General features: G+C 41.1%; 1 protein-coding gene across 1 annotated transcript; it reads left to right on the top strand.

Moving 5' to 3' along the window:
- Nucleotides 1–516: 516 nt before the first annotated feature.
- On the top strand, nucleotides 517–20,892 carry LOC124594342. The gene is made up of 3 exons (XM_047132713.1): nucleotides 517–539; nucleotides 8,871–8,934; nucleotides 19,339–20,892. The coding sequence occupies exons 2-3, from the start codon at nucleotides 8,893–8,895 to the stop codon at nucleotides 20,890–20,892; spliced, it is 1,596 nt and encodes a 531-aa protein (XP_046988669.1). The 5' UTR covers nucleotides 517–539; nucleotides 8,871–8,892.
- The last annotated feature ends 1,101 nt before the right edge of the window (nucleotides 20,893–21,993 follow it).

Raw genomic sequence — 21,993 nt, 5'->3', positions numbered from 1 at the left:
CAAATCGATTTCAACTGAGTAACAGCCATCATCGGTGCTTTCAACCAATATGTGCCCTGAGTAGTAATACTGTCTTAAGTAGAGGTCAAACATATGGTTTACGGTCGCTGTACAACTTGGGAACCACATGGAGCCCACCATTCATACGTTACTGAAACGCCTATTTTCTATTAGAGGGAAAAAAATGCGTCATGCGCAGTAAAAATCAACAATTTTCTCCACAAGATTGTGCTACAATTATTGCGAAATTCTCAGTGCCAGCTAAGGCAGAGGAGAACAACTAAACGTAATTGGAATACGTGCCGGACGATGCAGAGACATCACATTCTGTTGAGAACTTCTTGAGAAACGTTTGTGATACGTGCAAGATTCAATAAGTTCTCGCAAAATCGTTGATAGAGCGTGTCAAAGATATCCGCAGTTTCCTTGAAAAGACCAAGTACAATCTTATCTTATCTCGGAGACTCCACGCCAAGAGTCGGACTGTCAGTTTCGCTTCGGACTGCTGCCGCAGCACCATTGTTTGGGCACTTCTATTTGTAAGTACGGATAAGTTGCAGCAGCTAACGCTACTAGTCGAAGCGTACTTCAAGGAGAAACGATGACAGTTTCGCAAGCTGCCCGCAGCAGTGTGGACATGGCATTCAACTTCCACTTTATTCCCTTCGTGCGTACAAGACGCCTCATGTCCTTTGACAGCGTCTGTCATTACTTCGAATCTCACACGATCTGTTTGACGCTGATGGTTTTAGATTACTACAACTGTGCCTCAGTGTGCCTTACAAGGACAGGCATTTAGCAATATAACTGTAAATATATTTTAAGTAGAGAGTTATGTTCTGGTATCAAGAAGGAGTATTAGGATTTAACTTCGAATACGAGGACACAAGCTCGAGATGCGGAGGGGAGGGGCAGGGAATCGGCCGTGTGTTTTTCAATTGAGATATCCCAACGTTCATCCTAAAAGGTTCAAGGAAGCCACTGAACCTAATTAATTCTGTATGGCCGAGTTGAATTTTAATCGCCGCCCTCTCGAAAGCAATTTTAGTGTTTTGCCACTGCTTTACCTCAATCGGTACGTTCCAGCATAAATTATGTGAATTGCATCACCTGTATGAGAAAATACATAATGCAAGCGAAATGTAGATCGCAATCACTTAGTACTATACAGTCTGTCAATTTTCATGTCGCAAGCAGTCCACGAAGAAATGTGTTTCTGGCAGCGTTTCTTCACTATAGAACTTCAGTACGTCTTCTACACTTGTTTGTCCAACTATCCCATTGTTATTCGCTACTATACCATCTATCACATTAACTGATGAAACGTGATATCTACTCAACATAATTTTCTGTTTCGGTTTCTTCATACTGCAATTATTTTCAACTAATTCTCCTTGTCAAATTTCAGCATATCTTCTGGCACCCTGTCTAAGGTATTTCCGCATTTTAGCATATGTTGTAGTGTTATCGTTTGCTTCAAACTACCGCCTTCTTTATAATAGCTGTCTTGTTTTCTGTTTGAGGTTTTATTTTTTGTTGCTTTTTCAACCACCGTACCTTATACATTTTCATAGGTATATGTGTGGTTTATTCGGTTTTAGATCCAATTCGCTGTTTTTCTCTGAAAGCAACAACACAACAGTCAGAAAAGCCTGTGACAAGAAATCAACAGAACGTGCAACATAAAACATAGTGTAACACAAAAACTTTCAGATGAAAATGTATTGTGATCTGGTTGACGTCGCTTCGGGAACAGTTCAGCATAGTATCGTTGTTCATTCGGTGAACCTATACATTTAGTGCATATTGGTCAACTCCCCATCACTAAACCTATCCACGTTGCTGTGCATCGCTGCTGCTGTTTAAGTAACACTGAAGGAAAAACAGAGCAGAGCACTACTATCTGAAAACTTAAGGACGAAGAATAAAGCGGACGTTGCTGTAGTTACCTAGTGCACTTCATGCAAACAAACGAGAACACTCGTGTGCGCAGGAAGCAAAACGCAAAACAGGGGAAGAGCTATTTCAGTGTAGCGGACGAGCAAATGGGTTACAGGCGGAACGAACATGTATAATAAAATGTAAAAGGTTTATTTTACAAGCATAGCCATGCGAAACACAATTTGGTCGTAAATAGCAGCTTCATTGTTAAGAAGACGTTCACAGATCGTTAGAGCAACTGCATACACCGTTCCACATTACAAATAATAGAGTTCACGGTTTGACATAATACAATGGATCCTTCACTATCATTACTTCTACACATTTAAAAAAGGCCCCACTCTGCGTTTCTTAATTTTCGGTACCCGTGCCTTCTTTCATTTCCAAAGGCAGTATCAGTTGATTCACTTTCTTCACTCGCGGAATCAGTACTGCTTTCATCACTATGTATTCGAGTTTGTACTACTTCCTACATTTATGATCACCTCCAGCACTTGGTATAGTAACCTTTCACTTGAAATATACTGCTCTTCAATTTTATTTGCGTGCTCATAGCGTTTCTTCGAGTCTTCTTTTGTTTATCTATAATAGTTAATAACGTTTCTATTCATAATATCACACTACGTTCGGAAACGTCGTTCTTGTCTCTTGCCTGTATCGGCGCTATAGGATTCACTTTTGGGTGGTATGAAAGAAGTCATAACACAGTATGACTATATTTGGTTAAAATACTGTTTATTTATGAGTGCTGTGACCTGGTTTGAAAATTTGATCAATGAAGACAACTGGGGTCTCAGCACGTGTTGTTGGAAATGCATTCCCTTTTGCGTTAACCATGATATCTCCTCGTGAAGTTTAATGGTGGAGCACGGGTCAGTTGCTTATTTTGTTTAGAGGCGTTATGCATAATTAAGACAGTATGAGCCATTTTTCATAATTTTAAGAAGTCCATGTCGTCGTGATATTTCCATTTTTCTGCCCAAATCTAAACCTAAGCAGGCTCTGAGTAGAACACCGTCCTCCCCGCCAGCATGAGTGATGATAATTTTGATTCCTGTCGAAACAAGTTTCAACAGATCCCGTAGTAAATTGTCACTTCATTCGTACGATGCTGTGTAACAAGTGTGAACATATATCTCGTTCATATAGACAACTGGACGACACTCACATCTGAATCCTCAGATACCTTTTAAGTAAGCAATTCGTTGTTCCTGGAGAACTTTTCGGTTGCTCGCAGTCTTCATCCACCTAAATCCTAGAGTACGAAGAATTTTATGAATTGTCTTTATACATCGTATAAAATTTATTAAAGTTGGTAGCTTTTAATGAAGTTACTTTAAAGACGGTCTTTTATCTGTAACGTAGAAATTATCGACCATCTGCGCATTAAAATTGTCTGAATTGGCCTTCAAACATCATATGGACTTATCCTTGCTGAAAATGTCGAGGGTTCACCTGCCTACACTCTTTCTCTCCTGAGTAGCCGAACGGAAGTAAACGAAACATCAATTGTACGGTCACTTGTTTTCAATGTGGGTTTTAGTTTCAATGGACCCCTTAGCTCAGCTTCTTTCTTTGTAAACTGGTAAACATTTGCAACTGCTTCCTGTTTTGACTATGAGGAACTTTGCCGTTTAAATTGATTTTTGCTGGTGGTACCTTCAACTACGAATGTGTTCTCCCAGAGTATTTATTTGGGGAGCGCTTCGCGTGACTCGATGGAAAAACATCCGATGCCGACTATCGACTGACGAGAAGAACACGGAAACCGCCGTCAACCGATTTCCCAGAAACTTCGCTCAGTCGAAGAGGGGTCAAAACAAGCGATTTCGCGTCTCAGTTATCGATACAATACTCGTCTATTTCTGAAAAAACGGCGATCAAAATTTTCGCCGTAATTTATACGTCTAGTAGTACACTGAAAGTTGAACTGAAACGGAGGCACAGGGGATAGCATCGTAGCTTCGTACTTTCGCGTCCCGTTTCCGAAACACGATTCTTTCTTATTTATTTAATTTATCTACCCATGTTCGTAGACGGCTACTACACAAATGTTTCATATCAAAATAGGAAATAAGAGGGCTGTTAACAGTAAAATCACCACTGGATTTCGTAATATGTGTAATAGTATCGCGGACTTTCAACCGTTTCCTTTTACGCTGTTAATTGTGAAACACCCTGTATATAAGCTGACTTATTTCTTCTGCCGATGACATGGACATTACAAGTATGCAGTCGATCGCATGCTAAGATCTTAATGAATTCTCACTCTAAATACAGCAAAGAGAACATTTCCTTTGAGTCTGTTGTGGAGTTTACACTATGATGTCCCCATACTGAGAATTCGCCTTGTTATGTGGCAGGGTTGTATGTTAAAATTTTAGAGATAGGATTCTCAAAAGTAAATTTACTTTTCGGCGGACAATAACGTCAGGAAATGGCAAGGCCTCGTCTGTCTCTACCTCCACCGTGACTTTGGTGTGGTCGTGTATACTGGTGATGTGGTCCAAGAACTTCAAATGGGTGTCCCAGTCACAGTGTTTACCGAGGCACATCCACACGGAGCAGTACCTATACGCAGCACACAATATTTCTGTTTTCAGGGCATTGATGTGTCGATCGGAAGCAGAATCCGGAGATCCAGATGCTTTAAAATTTTCTTTGTCGATTTAAAACAAACTCAGTATTACAGTACGTTTGAATCTACAAGTAAAACCATACAGGCAACGTGAAGACGTGCTAAATGTTATGAACTACCCGAGGACTGCGTGTCTTCGACTTTGCTCGGTGTAACAATACAAGTGAGAGGAGAGTTATTGCAACTGGTATCTGATTCACCAGATAAGATATCTTGTGCATCCTGAAGAATGTTCAAAGTTTAATCTGAGTGGCAGCTGTAATTTAATCTTCGTTAACTTCTTATCTTGATCTGTTGTCATTTCTGAAGACAAAATCTTTTTCCCAGTTCTCATCATCTGTCGAAATTTTTTTCTTCAGACTAAATATAGAGTTTTCCTACTTCTTTTTCTTATTCACAACAGGGAAACGATGGTTTCTGAGTATACAGTCTCACTGACTGCATCACTTTTTAAGCATATCCTCCTGCTGTTAACTACGACCACTAATGCTATAGCAGTACCCACGTAAGAAGGCGGATGGTGGGTGTTTAAACTTGTTTTGAATTGTGACAGCTAAAGACTGAGATAAAAAACACCATTGCGCATTTACAATAGAGTAGTGTTCTGTACATAGCACACTTCAGACGAGAGGTTGTATGTGGACAAAATTTCTTTTTTTCCCTATTTTTTCCTAGGAAGCATATTAAAAAATAATGGACAAGACTTCTGAGTACTGTTGATCTCTAATAGCTCTTATAAACGTTTGACTCGGAAGTAAACATTTTGAAAAGACATCGAAAGGGATGTGACTTCTCATAAAAAACAACAGAGAACGTAACTTTTACTGTGCTTCTGCAATGAAGCTAAAAAAGAACAAGAGAGAGAAGAGATGGCACTATTTCGAGAGAGTCTGCCGATGTTCCTGAATTTAATGTACAGAATAGACAAACGTTTTACAAAAATTCCATCTGGAATTTTCCTTAGAGAAACTGAACAAATAAGACTTTTTTCCGTATTTAGCATATAGAACAATAATCTCTGCAGTTCTATGTACATAACATGCCACGACGTTTTGAGTCCGAGATAGAAGAGCGTTGAGAAACACAGGAATGAAACTATTAAAAATTAAATTTCGGATTCACCTGTTGCATTTTTAGCACGGAAAGCTACAGACCATGGATACCTTGAAACTGTAGACTAAAGCTTGAAAATGGAAGGAGTAGTAACTTGCATCAAGAATGAACAATGTGCGCTCATACAGGCATAGTTTATTGCCACTTTTCGCACTATTCAGGTATTGTTTGGACATTCGTTTTCATTTGCTGTTGACTTCACTAGACAGTAAACGACGCCATCATCTGCAAACAATCTAAGAGGGATGCACAGGTTGTCTCTTAAACCATTCATGTTGATTAAGAAGACTAAAGGGCTCATCACATTTCTCAGGGAACATCAGATGTAACGTCAGTTTCACTAGATCAATTCCCGTAGTCACTGCGAACTGTGTGACCTTTCTGAGGAAAACACGAAACCAGTCGCATAGCTGAGACGATATTCCATACGCACGCAATTTGACTAAAAGCCATTTGTTGGTAACGATGTAAAAGATTAACAGTATTCTATTGCATGATAAATAACACAAATTTTGATGTCGTTTCCTCACTGAAGCGCAATTGAACAGTTTCGTTTTTACCCCTCAGAAAATTTAATTTTACCCCACAGGGGTAATACTCCCAGGTTAGGAAAAACTGTTTCAGGCTAAGCTTTTAGTCTGGTGATTTAGTAGTGTGTTGCAGAGTTAATGATTCAGTCTTTGATTCATGATCAGCCGTTCACACGTTTCTGCTATAGCTTTTGAAATTATCCTCTATTGCCCTTTGTTCTTATTTTACCGTGCATTTTAATACCTGACATAGGGCTTTTTTTTTACCGTCAGTGCAGTTGTTTGTATGTATCTATGTGAGGATGTGTGGTTTCACAGAATTTTGTTGAACACTTTAAATATCACATTTTTTAAACCCATACTCATCTCTGTATAGCGTACTTTAGTGTCGAGCACCAAAGTTTTGCATCAACTCGGTTCCGCGAGTTCTGGAACCTGTACAGAAAATTGAAATAGAGATCAACATAAACATCATTTCCACCCTTTTTATTGCTCATGAAAACCACACATTGCAAGTTGTACCACCATACAGCGAGACCTTCAGAGGTGGTAGACCAGATTGCTGCACACACCGGTACTTCTGATCCCAGTAGCACGTCCTCTAGTTTTGATGCATGCCTGTATTCGTAGTGGCATACTATCCACAAGTTCAACAAGGCACTGTTGCTCCAGATTGTCCCACTCCTCAATGACGATTCGGCGTAGATCCCTCAGAGTGGTTGGTGGGTCACGTCGTCTATATACAGCCCTTTTCAATCTATTCCAGGCATGGTCGATAGGGTTCATGTCTGCAGAACATTTTGGTTACGCTTGTCGAGCGATGTCGTTATCCTGAAGGAACTCATTCACAAGATGTGCACGATGGGGGGGGGGGGGGGGGGGGGGGAATACGAATGCCTTGCCAATATGCTGCCGATAGGGTTGCACTATCGGTGGGAGGATGGGATTCACGTATCGTACAGCCGTTACGGCTTCTTCCATGACCACCAGCGGCGTATGTCGGCCCCACATAATGCCACCCCAAAACAGCAGGGAATCTCCACCTTGCTGCACTCGCTGGACAGTGTGTCTAAGGCGTTGCCTCCAAACATGTCTCCGGCGATTGTCTGGTTGAAGACATATGCGAGACTCATCGGTGAAGAGAACGTGATGCCAATTTTGAGCGGTCCACTCGGCATGTTGTTGGGCCCATCTGTACCGCGCTGCACAGTGTCGTGGTTGCAAAGATAGGCCTCGCAATGGACGTCGGGAGTGAAGTTGCGTATCATGCAGCCTACTGCGCACAGTTTGAATAGTAACACGACGTCCTGTGGCTGCACGAAAAGCATTATTGAACATGGTGGCGTTGCTGTCAGGGTTCCTGCAAGCCATAATCCGTAGGTAGCGGTCATCCACTGCAGTAGTAGACCTTGGACGGCCTGAGCGAGGTACGTCATTGACAGTTACTCTCTGTATCTCCTCCATGTCCGAACAACATCGCTTTGGTTCACTCCGAGATGCCTGGACACTTGCCTTGTTGACAGCCCTTCCTGGCACAAATTAACAATGCGGACGCGATCGAACAGGGGTATTGACCGTTTAGGCATGCTTGAACTGCAGGCAACATGAGCTGTGTACCTCCTTCCTGGTGGAATGACTGGAACTGATCGGCTGTCGGACCACCTTCGTCTAATAGGCGTTGTTCACGCATGTTTGTTTACATCTTTGGGCTCGTTTAGTGTCATTTCTGAACAGTCAAAGCAAAGGGACTGTGTCTGTGATACAATATCCACAGTCAACGTCTATCTTCAGGAGTTCTGGGAACCGGTGTGATGCAAAACTTTTTTTGATGTGTGTATATTGCGTGAGCGGTTCACTCAATAACACAAGTATTCAGAAACAATGAAATGAAGCTGACAATCTTTTCAGTAGTATCCTCATTCACTCATCCTCCTTCAGCTGGAGCTAAGTGCTCACCTCATACAATTTTGCATTGTTTATGTAGGTATTATTTACAATTAATTACAGAGTATTGATATTGTCCGTTATCCTGGACGTCATGCAGCTACTTTATTGTGCATAGATCACTTGTGTATACCATTTAACGCCAAATCTGCGTTGTCTTCCAGGTGTTTCAGTTTTCTAACGCTAGCTACTGTAATGATGCTATTTGCAAAGCAAACTTTGGATTACTTCCTCTAAGCTCATTGATATTTAATGCAGTGCGATGATAAGGATGTGACATACAGGAAATTTCCGTTTGTATATTTTCACAGACTTGCTGCCCAGTTTCTCGGTTTGTCATTAAAATAAAGTTGTTTAATGCAGATCCCTTTATAGCTGAGCAGCTCTCTTCACCCTTGTCCTCGAGATTTCTACAGCACTGTCACTGCATACTACTATTCACGACGATTCACAACCAAGCTTTCGTAATATTCAGTCATAGAGTGTTTGTTCTTTCGAATGTATTTTCTAATATGCAATAAACTCTCCTATGTTTTTAAAATTTCTTTATTCTGAAAATGCTGTGAACGAAGTTTAATTTTTATTAGTGTATTTATTAACGTATGACTTTCTTCATAAGAGTTCTCTAGTCAGTAAAAGTACTGTAGCAACAGTTGAACTATGGAAGGGCTGATCTTGTAAATATACTATTTTGCATGTTTCAGGTACTTCAGCCCACATTTCAAGATGAGAGAAGAAATTTCCGATGATGTTCCAAATCCTGTTAAGGTACACATTCACAGATTTTCATTTCTTGATTATAATTTAAAACTGCTTTCCTTTTCACAACTACCATTCAAGTAGCTGAACATGAATAGACCATGTACTTGAATGTACGGGAAGACTGCATCAATAAATAAAACTTTGTACCACCAATTACGTAAAAAAAGGTAAAGCTGTGTTCACATTAAGGCTGGGTTCAACATCGCAGTGCTTTACTGGGCATGGACCTAGTGTAGAACTGACTTGCCCAGCCAGTTATATGGGGGCCTCCAGTTTAACGTTGACTTCAAACTACAATTCAGTTTGGCATTTTTTCACATTAAAAAATCATTGTCAGAGGCATGAGAAGGATAACAGACAGAATAAAAGTAGGACTGAATGGAGATCGAACCGCATATTGGTGCATATGTGGCCTGGCAGTCACACACTTTCTTCCCAATGAGTTTCCAAGTCACAAGTGTTTCTGGAGAATCTCCCTACATGAGATGCGTGTACCGATTCCACAAGCAGACGTAGATGTAGCATCAACAACAGTTGTTGAAGGAGCGCGAACAACTTGATGATCAACTGTACATGAGATATGTTCGTCAGACGACGCATTAATCCAACGTACTGGTCAGGAAAGAAGTGATATCTTGGAAGGAGGCTTTCACATTCCTCGCTATATGTGGTTGAGGAATTTCCTGCCGGAATGCGACATACAGTACAGGGTTATTACAAATGATTGAAGCGATTTGACAGCTCTACAATAACTTTATTATTTGAGATATTTTCACAATGCTTTGCACACACATACAAAAACTCAAAAAGTTTTTTTAGGCATTCACAAATGTTCGATATGTGCCCCTTTAGTGATTCGGCAGACATCAAGCCGATAATCAAGTTCCTCCCACACTCGGCGCAGCATGTCCCCATCAATGAGTTCGAAAGCATCGTTGATGCGAGCTCGCAGTTCTGGCACGTTTCTTGGTAGAGGAGGTTTAAACACTGAATCTTTCACATAACCTCACAGAAAGAAATCGCATGGGGTTAAGTCGGGAGAGCGTGGAGGCCATGACATGAATTGCTGATCATGATCTCCACCACGACCGATCCATCGGTTTTCCAATCTCCTGTTTAAGAAATGCCGAACATCATGATGGAAGTGCGGTGGAGCACCATCCTGTTGAAAGAAGAAGTCGGCGCTGTCGGTCTCCAGTTGTGGCATGAGCCAATTTTCCAACATGTCCAGATACACGTCTCCTGTAACGTTTTTTTTCGCAGAAGAAAAAGGGGCCGTAAACTTTAAACCGTGAGATTGCACAAAACACGTTAACTTTTGGTGAATTGCGAATTTGCTGCACGAATGCGTGAGGATTCTCTACTGCCCAGATTCGCACATTGTGTCTGTTCACTTCACCATTAAGAAAAAATGTTGCTTCATCACTGAAAACAAGTTTCGCACTGAACGCATCCTCTTCCATGAGCTGTTGCAACCGCGCCGAAAATTCAAAGCGTTTGACTTTGTCATTGGGTGTCAGGGCTTGTAGCAATTGTAAACGGTAAGGCTTCCGCTTTAGCCTTTTCTGTAAGATTTTCCAAACCGTCGGCTGTGGTACGTTTAGCTCCCTGCTTGCTTTATTCGTCGACTTCCGCGGGCTACGCGTGAAACTTGCCCGCATGCGTTCAACCGTTTCTTCGCTCACTGCAGGCCGTCCCGTTGATTTCCCCTTACAGAGGCATCCAGAAGCTTTAAGCTACGCATACCATCGCCGAATGGAGTTAGCAGTTGGTGGATCTTTGTTGAACTTCGTCCTGAAGTGTCGTTGCACTGTTATGACTGACCGATGTGAGTGCATTTCAAGCACGACATACGCTTTCTCGGCTCCTGTCGCCATTTTGTCTCACTGCGCTCTCGAGCGCTCTGGCGGCAGAAACCTGAAGTGCGGCTTCAGCCGAACGAAACTTTATGAGTTTTTCTACGTATCTGTAGTGTGTCGTGACCATATGTCAATGAATGGAGCTACAGTGAATTTATGAAATCGCTTCAATCATTTGTAATAGCCCTGTATATCGTTGCAGTACCTTATGTTACAAGGACTCGCTGGTCTCGCATTCGGGAAGACAACGGTTCAATCCCGCGTCCGACCATCCTGATTTAGGTTTTCCGTGATTTCCTTAAATCGCTTCAGACAAATGCCGGAATGGTTCCTTTGACAGGGCACGGCCAACTTCCTTTCCCATCCTTCTCTGATCCGATGAGACCGATGAACTCGCTGTTTGGTCTCTTCCCCCAAATCAACCCAACAAAGGACTCCGTGATACAGCAGTTGCTGTTTAAAGTGTTATCAATATAAGGAATCGAGAATGACTGTTGTAGCCAAAGGCCAACCCCCGTAATTGTCCGCTCTGTAGCGTAAAGACACATATTGCCAGACTATGGTCACGATGGTAGCTTTCTAATGCATTCAGCGATTACTACTGGACCGATTAAATGTGACCTGACATGAGCCCTAGACAGCTTAGCGATTAACAGGAGTGTAATAAATATTATTTAACGTAGTTTGTTATAATGTGTACCTTAAGACAGATGCGTTTCAAGACTATGTTCAGTTGCTTACAAAATTTGGGATACCTGGCATGCCAAACAGTTAACAGCTAATTAAAACAGCGATAAAAATTCATCAATAAATTGCGAAACACTTTGCCTTGAAAAATTCGATTCCAGATTTGTGGTCTACAAATCAAATGCAATCGTTTGACACATATATCAGTCACATTCTGTTTAATTTTTGTTTTGGCATTTATGTATTGTTTTTCGTTTTTTATGTTTTGAGCCAGTCTATCCCATGTCACCCGGGTTCAACGAGTATATTACGAGGGACATTCAATAACTAAAGAGGAAAATTGATGTAGACCTGAAGCAGTTTGTAGGAGTTCTGCACTTTCATGACTATAAGTTGATATCACTGGGATGAACTGAGAACAATTGAAGGATAAAAAACGTTTTGTTTATAACCTCCGTCCGGAGAGGTCTCGGGAGCCCCAACGGTATCGACCGACCGCCGTGTCATGCCCAGCCTAGAGGCGTCACTGAATGTGGATATGGAGAGGCGTGAGGTCAGCACGCCACTGACACGGACATTGTAAGTTTTCAGGACTGAAGCCGCTACTTCTCAATCAAGTAGTTCCTCAGTCTACCTCATAAGGGTTGAGTGCACCCCGCTTGCTAATTGCGCTCTCGGCAGACTGGACGGTCACCCATCAAAGTGCTAGCCAAGCCCGACAGTGCTTAACTTTGCTGAACTGACGGGGACCGGTGTTATCACGATGGTGCGTCCACTTGAAGTTTCCACATTAGTTGAACAACGTTCAGTGATCCACTTTTTGCTTTCTGAAGGTCGAAAACTGGCTAAAATCTTTTCTCGAATGAGTTTACAGTATGGTGAAAGTTACATAAACCGCGAAAATTTTTATAATTGAGTAGAATAGGTCAAAACGGTCGAACAGTGACTGACAGGCAAAGTCCTGGCGTACCACGTGTTACATTTGGACATACAGGAAAAGCTGTTTGAATAAATGCTAGCACCGGGAAAAGTCATGTTGACCGTCTTTTGGGATGTCCAAGACGTCGTCTTTTGTGATTATTTGGAAGATCACCGTACAATAAATAGTGCTTACTATTCAAATACACTGATGAACAAAATAAAGCCAGGAATGAGAAAAAGAAAACGTCGCGGATCTTAAAGAACAGGCTTGCTATTGCTGCATGACAGTTTTCGCCTTCTCACCGCCCAGCTGACCCAAGAAACCACTGAAAAACTGGGTTGGGAGATACTACCCCATCCTTCCTACAGTCCACATTTGACACTCTCGGATTTTCATTTGTTTGGTCCACTCAGTAAGCCATTTCGCGGAAACGTTCAGCAACAAGGAGGAGGCCATACAACAAGAAAAAGACTTCTTTGCATCAAGGATAAAAACAAAAATTAGTTCATCGTTGGGACAAGTGTGTTAATATTGGCAGGGACTATGCTGAGAGATAGTAAAAGTCTCATTTTGTTAAAATACATTTTTTTTCGTACATTAGTTTGTCACTTCAATAATCGAATGTCCCTCGTATAAGCATGATTTGTATAAAAAACAGAACCGCCAATCTCTAAGGGTGACTGAGTTATTTTTTCGTATACTGAACCATGCTTAAAATGTGCCTTTAATGTCATTTCGTATTGTGTAAATAGTTATTTGATTCAAAAGGCATTTATGATTCTGGCATTTGGCTGTTTGTCGCCACAAGGAATATGCCACAGGCCACATGATAGAAGATGCTGACTCAGGTGAAGCTAAGCATTTGTTTATTGTGTTACGGGAGTGAATAACAGTGCGACAAGAGCGACATGTAGTAGTTTCGTTTGACAGCTTCGGACAACACATACACGTAATCGTTTCTGAGTAACAGTATGGTGGCAATACTGATGACGGCCGTATTGAAGTCGAGCAGATGCATCTTTTTATTTTATGTTGAAGGACATTAATAATAAAGTAACACTATGCAGAGTTTTTTGTTTGTCACTGAGCGCATTCAAATCACCTCAGAGATGAGAACCTGTACACTTGGACAAAACGACTACAAAAGGATAAGTATATCTACAGGGGTTGCAGATTTGACAAGCTATCCATGGAGGCTCGAAATATATGCCAAAAACTGAACGTAGTTAATTCTCAAAGTGCATTTCCTTTTCCCCCCGAATTGAGTTAAAACGTAACTAAGGATAGTTGGGTGCCAATATCGCGTATTGTATTATTTCTTATTTTATTTCCTCAATGAACGGTTTAGACAAAGTCTACCTGTCACTTCGGATTTACAATATTGCGGGAAAAAACGTTATCATTATAATCGGCACTACAGTACCACCAGTATGCAAGTGAAAAAATAACATAATAACTAGATATCACAATGTTCTTTTATATACCCCCAGGAAATAATAGTGCTGTGCATAACTTACACAAATACAACGGGAGCGCACTCCACTTAAAAAACAAGGCGCCATAGCGGCTTGTCAGATACCTAAAACAGAGTCAATAGCACCAACAGTGTGGCACTGAATGAAGACGAGATCGTCGATGGAGCCTTTACAGCTACAGCACATCGGAAAGACTGAGCGGACATGTAGTGGAAGCGTCGATAGGCGGCTACATGTTTGTTCAACAGGTGGCATAAGTTAGCCGTTACACCAACTATTAAATAAATATTCTTTGAAGTAGAAAATTGTAATCGCTAGATATACTGATATAGGAATAACTGTTGTATAATGGAAAAATTATACATCGGTCTAAGCGAAAACAGCGACATGCATTTAAATAATATCCGAACATAAGGCAAAGACTGTCGGTTCATACTTAAATCACCAAAACAATTAGACCGTACCCTACTACATTTATAGCTTGTTTACAAATGCAAATAAATTAACTGTTAGGAGTGACAATACATACACTTTTCCTTCCCTTTTTTATATTCAAAACTTCATGGAAAATAAAATTAATAACAGAAGCACAAGGCATTGTAATATGCTGCGCAACAGCCAGCTGCTTGGGTGAAGCGACTATGGGTAGGATATAAGAGACCTGAAAGGGATCTTACTGTGATGTACGGCCTATCAAATACACGAAGCACATACCAAGAAATTAGTATAATAAGTAAGCTGGACATTTTCGTACATCAGTTTCATGAGCATTATAAGCAAAATATAAAATATATATTAATATTATTATTATTTATTATTTGCTTTTACGGCCTCATTGGACCACTTTGGTCAATCATTTCCTGGTCCTCTTCTTCAGAAAGCGCATGTTTCTTTCTTTCTTATCTGGCCAGTATCTTTTCATTCGTTCTGATATTTCCTGTCTTTCCACATCTGTAAATACCCTTTTCATTGTGTGTCATTTGTCTATATTTGATTTAAATCTTATTTTCTTATCTTTCAGTTTCTTGCGATTTTCTGTCTCGTTTTTCTTGCTAATCTCATACAAGCGATCTTGGCGGCACAATATTCTTAGTTGCCAAATACCAGATCGCTCAAAGAAACACATGGGACTCAGGTGTGACAATGGTGTAAGAAACACTCCACGAGAAATAGGATGTTTGCCAAGTTTCCAATTCATCTGAGGATATTTCTGACATCATACGCGGTCTGGACACCTCTCTGGCGAGCCCTCCTGATTTGTAGTCGGTTATTAAGGGCTTATGGACAAGGATGACTCCTCAGCGGGATCATTGTCTCATCGACTCTATGCCGTTACGTGTCGCCACTGCCATCAGAACGAAAAGGGATGCCAAACGCTGCTGGGGTAGGAGTCACCTGTGCAATCTCCCATGGAGTGGAAGGAATATATAGAAGAGGTGCACAAGGAAACGAACTTAAATACAATATTATTGGAAGAAAGGGAAGAGGGAGTAGACGAAGATGAGGTGGTTGATATGATACTGAGAGAAGAATCTGACACAGCAGTGGAAGACCTAAGTTAAAGCAGGACCCCTGTGGTAGATGAGATCCTCTCAGAACTGTTGAGGTACTTGGAAGAGCCAGCCATTCCAGAATTATTCTACCTGGTATACAAGATATATGAAAGATGAAATACTGTCAGACTTGAAGAAGAATGTAATAACTCCAGTTCCAAAGAAGGCAAGTGCTGATAGGCGTGAATATTACAGAACCATCGTATTAATAGCTGATGATTGCAATATGGCACCAACTAAAAAACTACGAGGGTCACTTTTAAAGTAAGAAACGATTTGTAATGGTGTGAGAGAAACTTTATTTATGATCGTAACCTGTATCACAGGCAACAATATGCACATTTTTTCACTTTTCAACATAGTCACCAAGAACATTTGAATATTTGTCAAGTCGTGGCATCAGCTTTTAGCTCCTAATATCAAATAACTCTGCCGCCTGACTGTTAAACCAATTAGTAACAGTTTCTTTCAACATATAATCATTTTCCAAGAGCTTTACACCAAGAAATTCCTTCTGTTTTGGAAACAGATGAAAATCTGATTGTGCTAAGTCAGGGCTGTATAGTGGATGATCCAGTAATTCCCAATGAAACCTGTACAGTTGCGTCTTTGTTCTTGCCGCAAAGTGAGGTCGAGCATTGTCGTGAAGCAGAACGATTCGGCTAGATAACAGTCCCCGACGGCGAGTGTGAATAGAGAGTGTAAGCTTTAATAATGTTTCACGGTACACTTGTCATTTATTGTCATTCCTCTTGGCGAAAAGCCTTTCTTCAAGTCTTAATTCATGACAGTAGGCCGTACTAATCGTCCTTATCATGAACGTCTGTCCTTTCTTCATTAAACAGCCTACATCATTTACGCACTTTTCCATGCATTCATTACATCTTAAACTTCAACAAGCTGCCGGCGAATTTCATTAGGACAAGCTCGTTTTGCTTTTAAGAAGCGAATAACCAGAGCACAGTACACAATTGGCGGGAAGAGTGATTGACGTGGCCACAGACGAAATAGTATAACCGCAAGTCCAACACCGGCAGGGACGTTAAAAGTAATGGCGGCGTAGTGAGAGACTGGCCAAGAGTAGCCAACCGTACACGGACGTCACGTAACAGGGGGTGCGGACACGATGCGCTGTCGGTTCTTACTTTGAAAATGACCCTCGTATAAACATAACAGTGGAAAAGCTGGCAGAGCCGATCTCAGGGATTAGGAACAAGCGAGGCAATACCGACCTTACGATTCATCACAGAACATAGACTGAAGAAAGCAAACCTACGATTATAGCATTTGCCTATTTAGAGGTAGCTTTCGATAATGTTCGTTGGACTACACACTTTGAAACGTTGAAGGTATCAGGGTAAAATACAGGGAGAGGAGAGTTGTTCACAGCTTATAAAGAAAGCAGACTGCAGTTATAATATTCGAGGAACTTAAAAGGAAACCAGTAGTTGAGAAGGGAGTGAAACAGGGCTGTAGCCTATCCTCGATGTTATTCAATCTGTAAATTGAGCAAGAAAGTGAGGAAAACAAGGAGAAATTTGGAATAGTAAAGTTCAAGGATAAGAAATACAATTTTGAAGTTCGTTGATGATACTGTAATTCTGTCATAGACTGCAATAGCCTAGGTACAGCAGCTCAACGGAGTGGACAGTGTCTTGAAAGGACGTAATAAAATGAACATCAACAGAAGTTAAAAAGGGTAATGGTATGCAGTCGAATTAAATCAGGCGATTCTAAGGGAATCTGCTACTGTACTGTATATTGATGACAAATTGCTGAAAACAGTTTCTATCTAGGAGTAACTATCTAGAGCGACCTTAAGTGGAATGATCACTTAAAACAAACAGCAGGAAAACAAGACGGCAGACTTACAATCATAGGAAGAATCTTATGGGAATGTAACACATCCACGAAGAAAATTCTTATAAGGCGCTTGTTCGACCGATTCTCTGAGACCCTTACCAGGTAGAACTGATAGAAAAGATAGATAAGATCCAACTCTGAGCGCCCCATTTCGTTTAGTCGGTGCGAGAGCGTTACAGGGATTCCCATAAACGCCTGTGAAAAACGTTACAAGAGAGATGTTGTGCACCATGGAGATGTTTACTATCAAAATTTCGAGCGAGCACTTTAAGGGGAGGAGCGGACAATATATTACTTCCTTCCACATATATCTTACTAAATGCAGAGGCTTACCGACAATCGTTCTTCCCACACACCATTCGCGAGTGGAACAGCGAACGGTGGCTCAGTTAGTAGTACAAGAAGTACCCTCCGCTACACGCCGTTTGGTGGCTTGCGGATTATGATATAGACGTAGGTGACTTGGATTAGGAAGTGAGACGTTAAAATTAGTAAATGAATTTTGCTATTTGAGCAGAAAAATAACTAACGTTGGCCAAAAGGAAAGGGATATAAAACGCAGATTGGAAATAGCACGAAATATATTTCTAAAACAGAGTGCTTTGTTAACATCTAATACAATTTCAAATGTTAGAAAGTCTTTTCTGAAGGCATTTATTTGAAGGGTAGACTTATACGGTGGTAAAACATGGATGATAAGCAGTTCAGACAAGAGGAGAAAGTAGATTTTGAAGTTTGGTGCTTCAGAAAAATGATGAAGATCTTTTGGCTAGATCGGATAACTAATGAGGAGGTGCGGAGTAAAACTGAAGTACAATAAAATTTACTGCGTAACTTGACTGAAAGAAGGACTCGGTTGATAGGATACTCCCGAGTCATCATAGAAGCATCAGTTTGGAAATGGAGGGAAGTGTATGTGGAAGGGAGAATGGGTAGGGGGGGGGGGGGGGGGGTTAAAGTGTGAAAGGAGACCAAGGCTTGAGCATAGTAAGCAGATGTATGTAGGCTGGAGCAGAGATGAAGAGCCTTGCACAGGATAGGGTAGCATGGTAAGCTGCATCAAACCAGTTTACCGACTGAAAACCAAAACAACAACAACGAGTGTGTTAGGGGAGTATGCTAATGCACATTGTGATCCATTAAGCATGTGAAACTTTGTTTGTGCATGGAGTATCTTAGGTTGGTGATCCCACAATAAATTAAATCTCCTTGGTATGCGAATTGCAATTAACCGAGTAACTGGTAAAGGACATTGCCTTCTGTACACTAAAGGAAGTGGTTCTGTATGATATGGGTGTTGTTGTTCAGAATTACTTTTCAAATTATTTGCTGCAGTGTAGTTCGCCTGTCCGGTCTTACAGTGGGACGATTTTTAGCCACACAGTGTTGACCATGACAGATAATAAGGTGACAGTGTTGTTTGAACTGAGGTCCTTGTGATGGCTAGTGTCGAAGGTTGCTCTTGAGAAGCTCTGTACCTTGCCCAGCTTTTGACGTTGAGTATTCCCATGCGTCCACTCCAGTGATCCGACCGTGATTGAATGTGGTGTCTTTCCCATCATTTGCGTCACCCATGCTCAACGGTCCGCACAAGACCTGAAACCGTAGCGGACATACTCAAACCAGAGTTCTGCACTTGGTGATTCGACAGCCCAACTTGGCAGCTATCCGTAATTACACTCAATAGGTGAGGTTTGAGGAGAGTGGTGCAAGGAAAACTTAAAGCGAAAGGAACGTGTGCCTGGAGAATTTATCTATGAATGTGACAAACTACGCAACACAGAACACCTCCTTCGCTGCAGAAAGCTATGCAAACTCTGTACTATGAACGAACTGCTCTAAATCCACGTAACTCTATTTATCTATTCACGTCTTTTGCTTGTATTTTTGTATATCTGTTTTTTATGTTTAAGTTCCACTTGTAATATTCACTACGATGTCCTACAGTCAGTTATAATAATAATACGTAATGCACTTTCTCATCAGTGAATTTTTTATTTTATTCTAACTGTAGTGTGTCTCATGGCAGAGGTCTCTGTTTGTTTTTGCAGAACACGAGGCATAGGCAGCATCAACGCAGCCGATCTCTGGACGCTTTCGACAACCTCGACCTATTAGAGGCACAGAGGCTTTTCCGGCAAAAGTATCTGCAGAACAGAGCCAAATTCGAGACTCAGGGCAACGACACAGCCGACAACGTCCGTCCTGTGAACGGATGGGTGGTTTCAAAATCTCGGCGTTTTTCGACTGATGAAGAAAGAAGCAGCTCCACTGTTCAAGAGTCCATCGCAAGCACCAAAGTGAAAAACAATGGTGACGATACGCTTAAGGCCCCTTCTCTTGTCAGAGAAATTTCTACAAAATACGTAACACCAGTACACAAATCGATGCTCGAAACAACAGTTAAAGAAGTGCCGTCGAAATCGTTGAGCAATTCCTTGCCACTAACGGCGTTTAGTAGATCGACCAACAGCAACGTACACTTGCGTCGAACAATGTCTGCGCGTGAAGGGAATTTGGATGGGCGAAATGTTTCCAGAATTAATGATATTAAACCACTGCAGACTAGATGGGCGCAGCGGGCGACACCAACAGATGACCACTTAAAATCAACTGTCCACGGCCTTCGGAAACACTCGACTTCAGCAAAGTTCGAAGTAACTGACTCCGCCGTTAACGGGGCTGAAACAATACAGACCAAATGGACACAACGGGCGGTGGCTGTGGGTGATGTTTCTAAGACATCAGACTTCCAATCAGCTGTTCACTACCTTCGGAAACCCTCGCTCCGTACCACGACCGATGAAGTGGATTCTAGTGTTAACAGAACTGGGGCGCACCAGATCAAGAGTGCATATCCAGCTGTGGGAGAGGGAGACATCACCAACAGATCAGACTTAGAATCACCTCTCTCCTACTCTCGGGTATACGCGTATCGTACCACAGGTAGCGAAACTGGAGAGACTGTTTCAAAAACAGCCGAGAACAAACTAAATAATAAAAGTTCTTTATTCATCTATCTTAATCGTCCTACAACTTCTAGTGTTAACACAGAAGCGGCACGAAATCATCGGCAGGACCAACACGGAACCACCGTCAACAGCAGTACAAGTCTAACGGCAACAGAAAGAAACAAGCAGAGAAGTTCCCCGTTTTCTCTGAGTACCAACACTAGAAACGTCGATATTACGAATGAATCACCGGGTTCTCAGAACGGCGCTGAGATTTCTGTCTCTTCAGGGCTCTACGCTGCGGCAACGAGAACGCCACTGGCATATTCTTCTTTCAAAACTGGAATGCTCAATAAGACGTGGAAACCAGTACCTGTGCATAGGCATAGCTCATTCAACGATGCTACGACGCAAGACATCTCTAAGATAAGAGGTTATCGGTCTATATCTCGCACTAAAAGCGACCTAGACAAATACAGAACAATCCCCGGAACAGGCACCTCAGCCAGCGACAAGCCACAGTCTGTCCGAAGCACACTACCTCTCGTGTCGCCACCAAGCGCGAAGTTAGTTGTTAAGGCTCGAGATGAAATTCTGCCATCCACCGCATCTCTTAAAACGCAGTTCAGAAGGTTTAATCCTCCCACTTCGTAAAACGATTATATAAAATGTCAGAGTGATTTATTTTCCAGCTCAATCTTTCGAAAACAGGGAATCTGTTGGGAGGAAAATACTCTCGTATGAAACTACAACAAAAAGAATCGCAAATCGACAATCGCAAGAAAACAATAATAGAGAAGTTGTAAACCGATGTATATTGTATTTCGTGCTCTTGTATTCGCTTCATAGTACGGCAAAAAATGATTAAAAACGAACATAGTTGATTATACTCACAGACACCGCATTTCCATGTATTGTTTAAAGAAATGTCATATCATTTATCAGATGATTTCATGTCTACTTCTGTTAATTTTAAACAAAGATTCCACGCAAATTGAATTCTCTAGAAATTATTGTTAAGAGTCGAACGAAGCCCGAAAATTTTTTTTCCAGAGAACATGTAAGATGACGTCCCATAATTTGATTTTGATACACGAGTCATCAAATAAAATGCTCGCACTTTTAACACTTGTTATTTTTCTGATAAAATTTTCTCATTTTGAGAGAACAGAAGGGCGATCTGAATTAATTGTAAAAAAAACTTAAAAAAACATTCAGCAGCCAAGACAGCACAAAATATTAGTTTATTTAAGAGAACCGGTTTCAACAGACTTTGCTGTTATCTTAAGATCTTAAAATAATTTGTTATAAAACATTTTTATTTTACGCTGAACCTCACGCACAAGATGTGAAATGGATAAAAATCAGCACATTATAAAAGGTTTGTCATCGTTAAAATATTTCAAAACATAGAGAACCTTGTGCAAAAGGCCATGTCCATATACATACTGCTCACATATGCTTGTTACATCACACAACACTATACACAATAGCACAACTGTTTACATATGCTGGACATATTCTAAACAGTGCGAATCTATTTTAAAGTGCAGTCTACCACAGCGGACAAACCTCAGCGACACCTACACACATTATAAATTATAGTCCTTGGCCGTGTTTTCTTATCTGCATGTAAAAGCTAATCTCAAGAAGTATCATTGGAGTTTTGATACTGTTTTCGTTAACACAATGATTAACAAGGACGGTCTGTGTACAATATGTAACTATAATTATGATAAGTGTGTAATACGTGTA

This window comes from Schistocerca americana, chromosome 1, assembly GCF_021461395.2.
Source record: "Schistocerca americana isolate TAMUIC-IGC-003095 chromosome 1, iqSchAmer2.1, whole genome shotgun sequence".
Lineage (NCBI taxonomy): Eukaryota > Metazoa > Arthropoda > Insecta > Orthoptera > Acrididae > Schistocerca > Schistocerca americana.
This window is presented reverse-complemented; position numbering and strand designations above follow the sequence as displayed.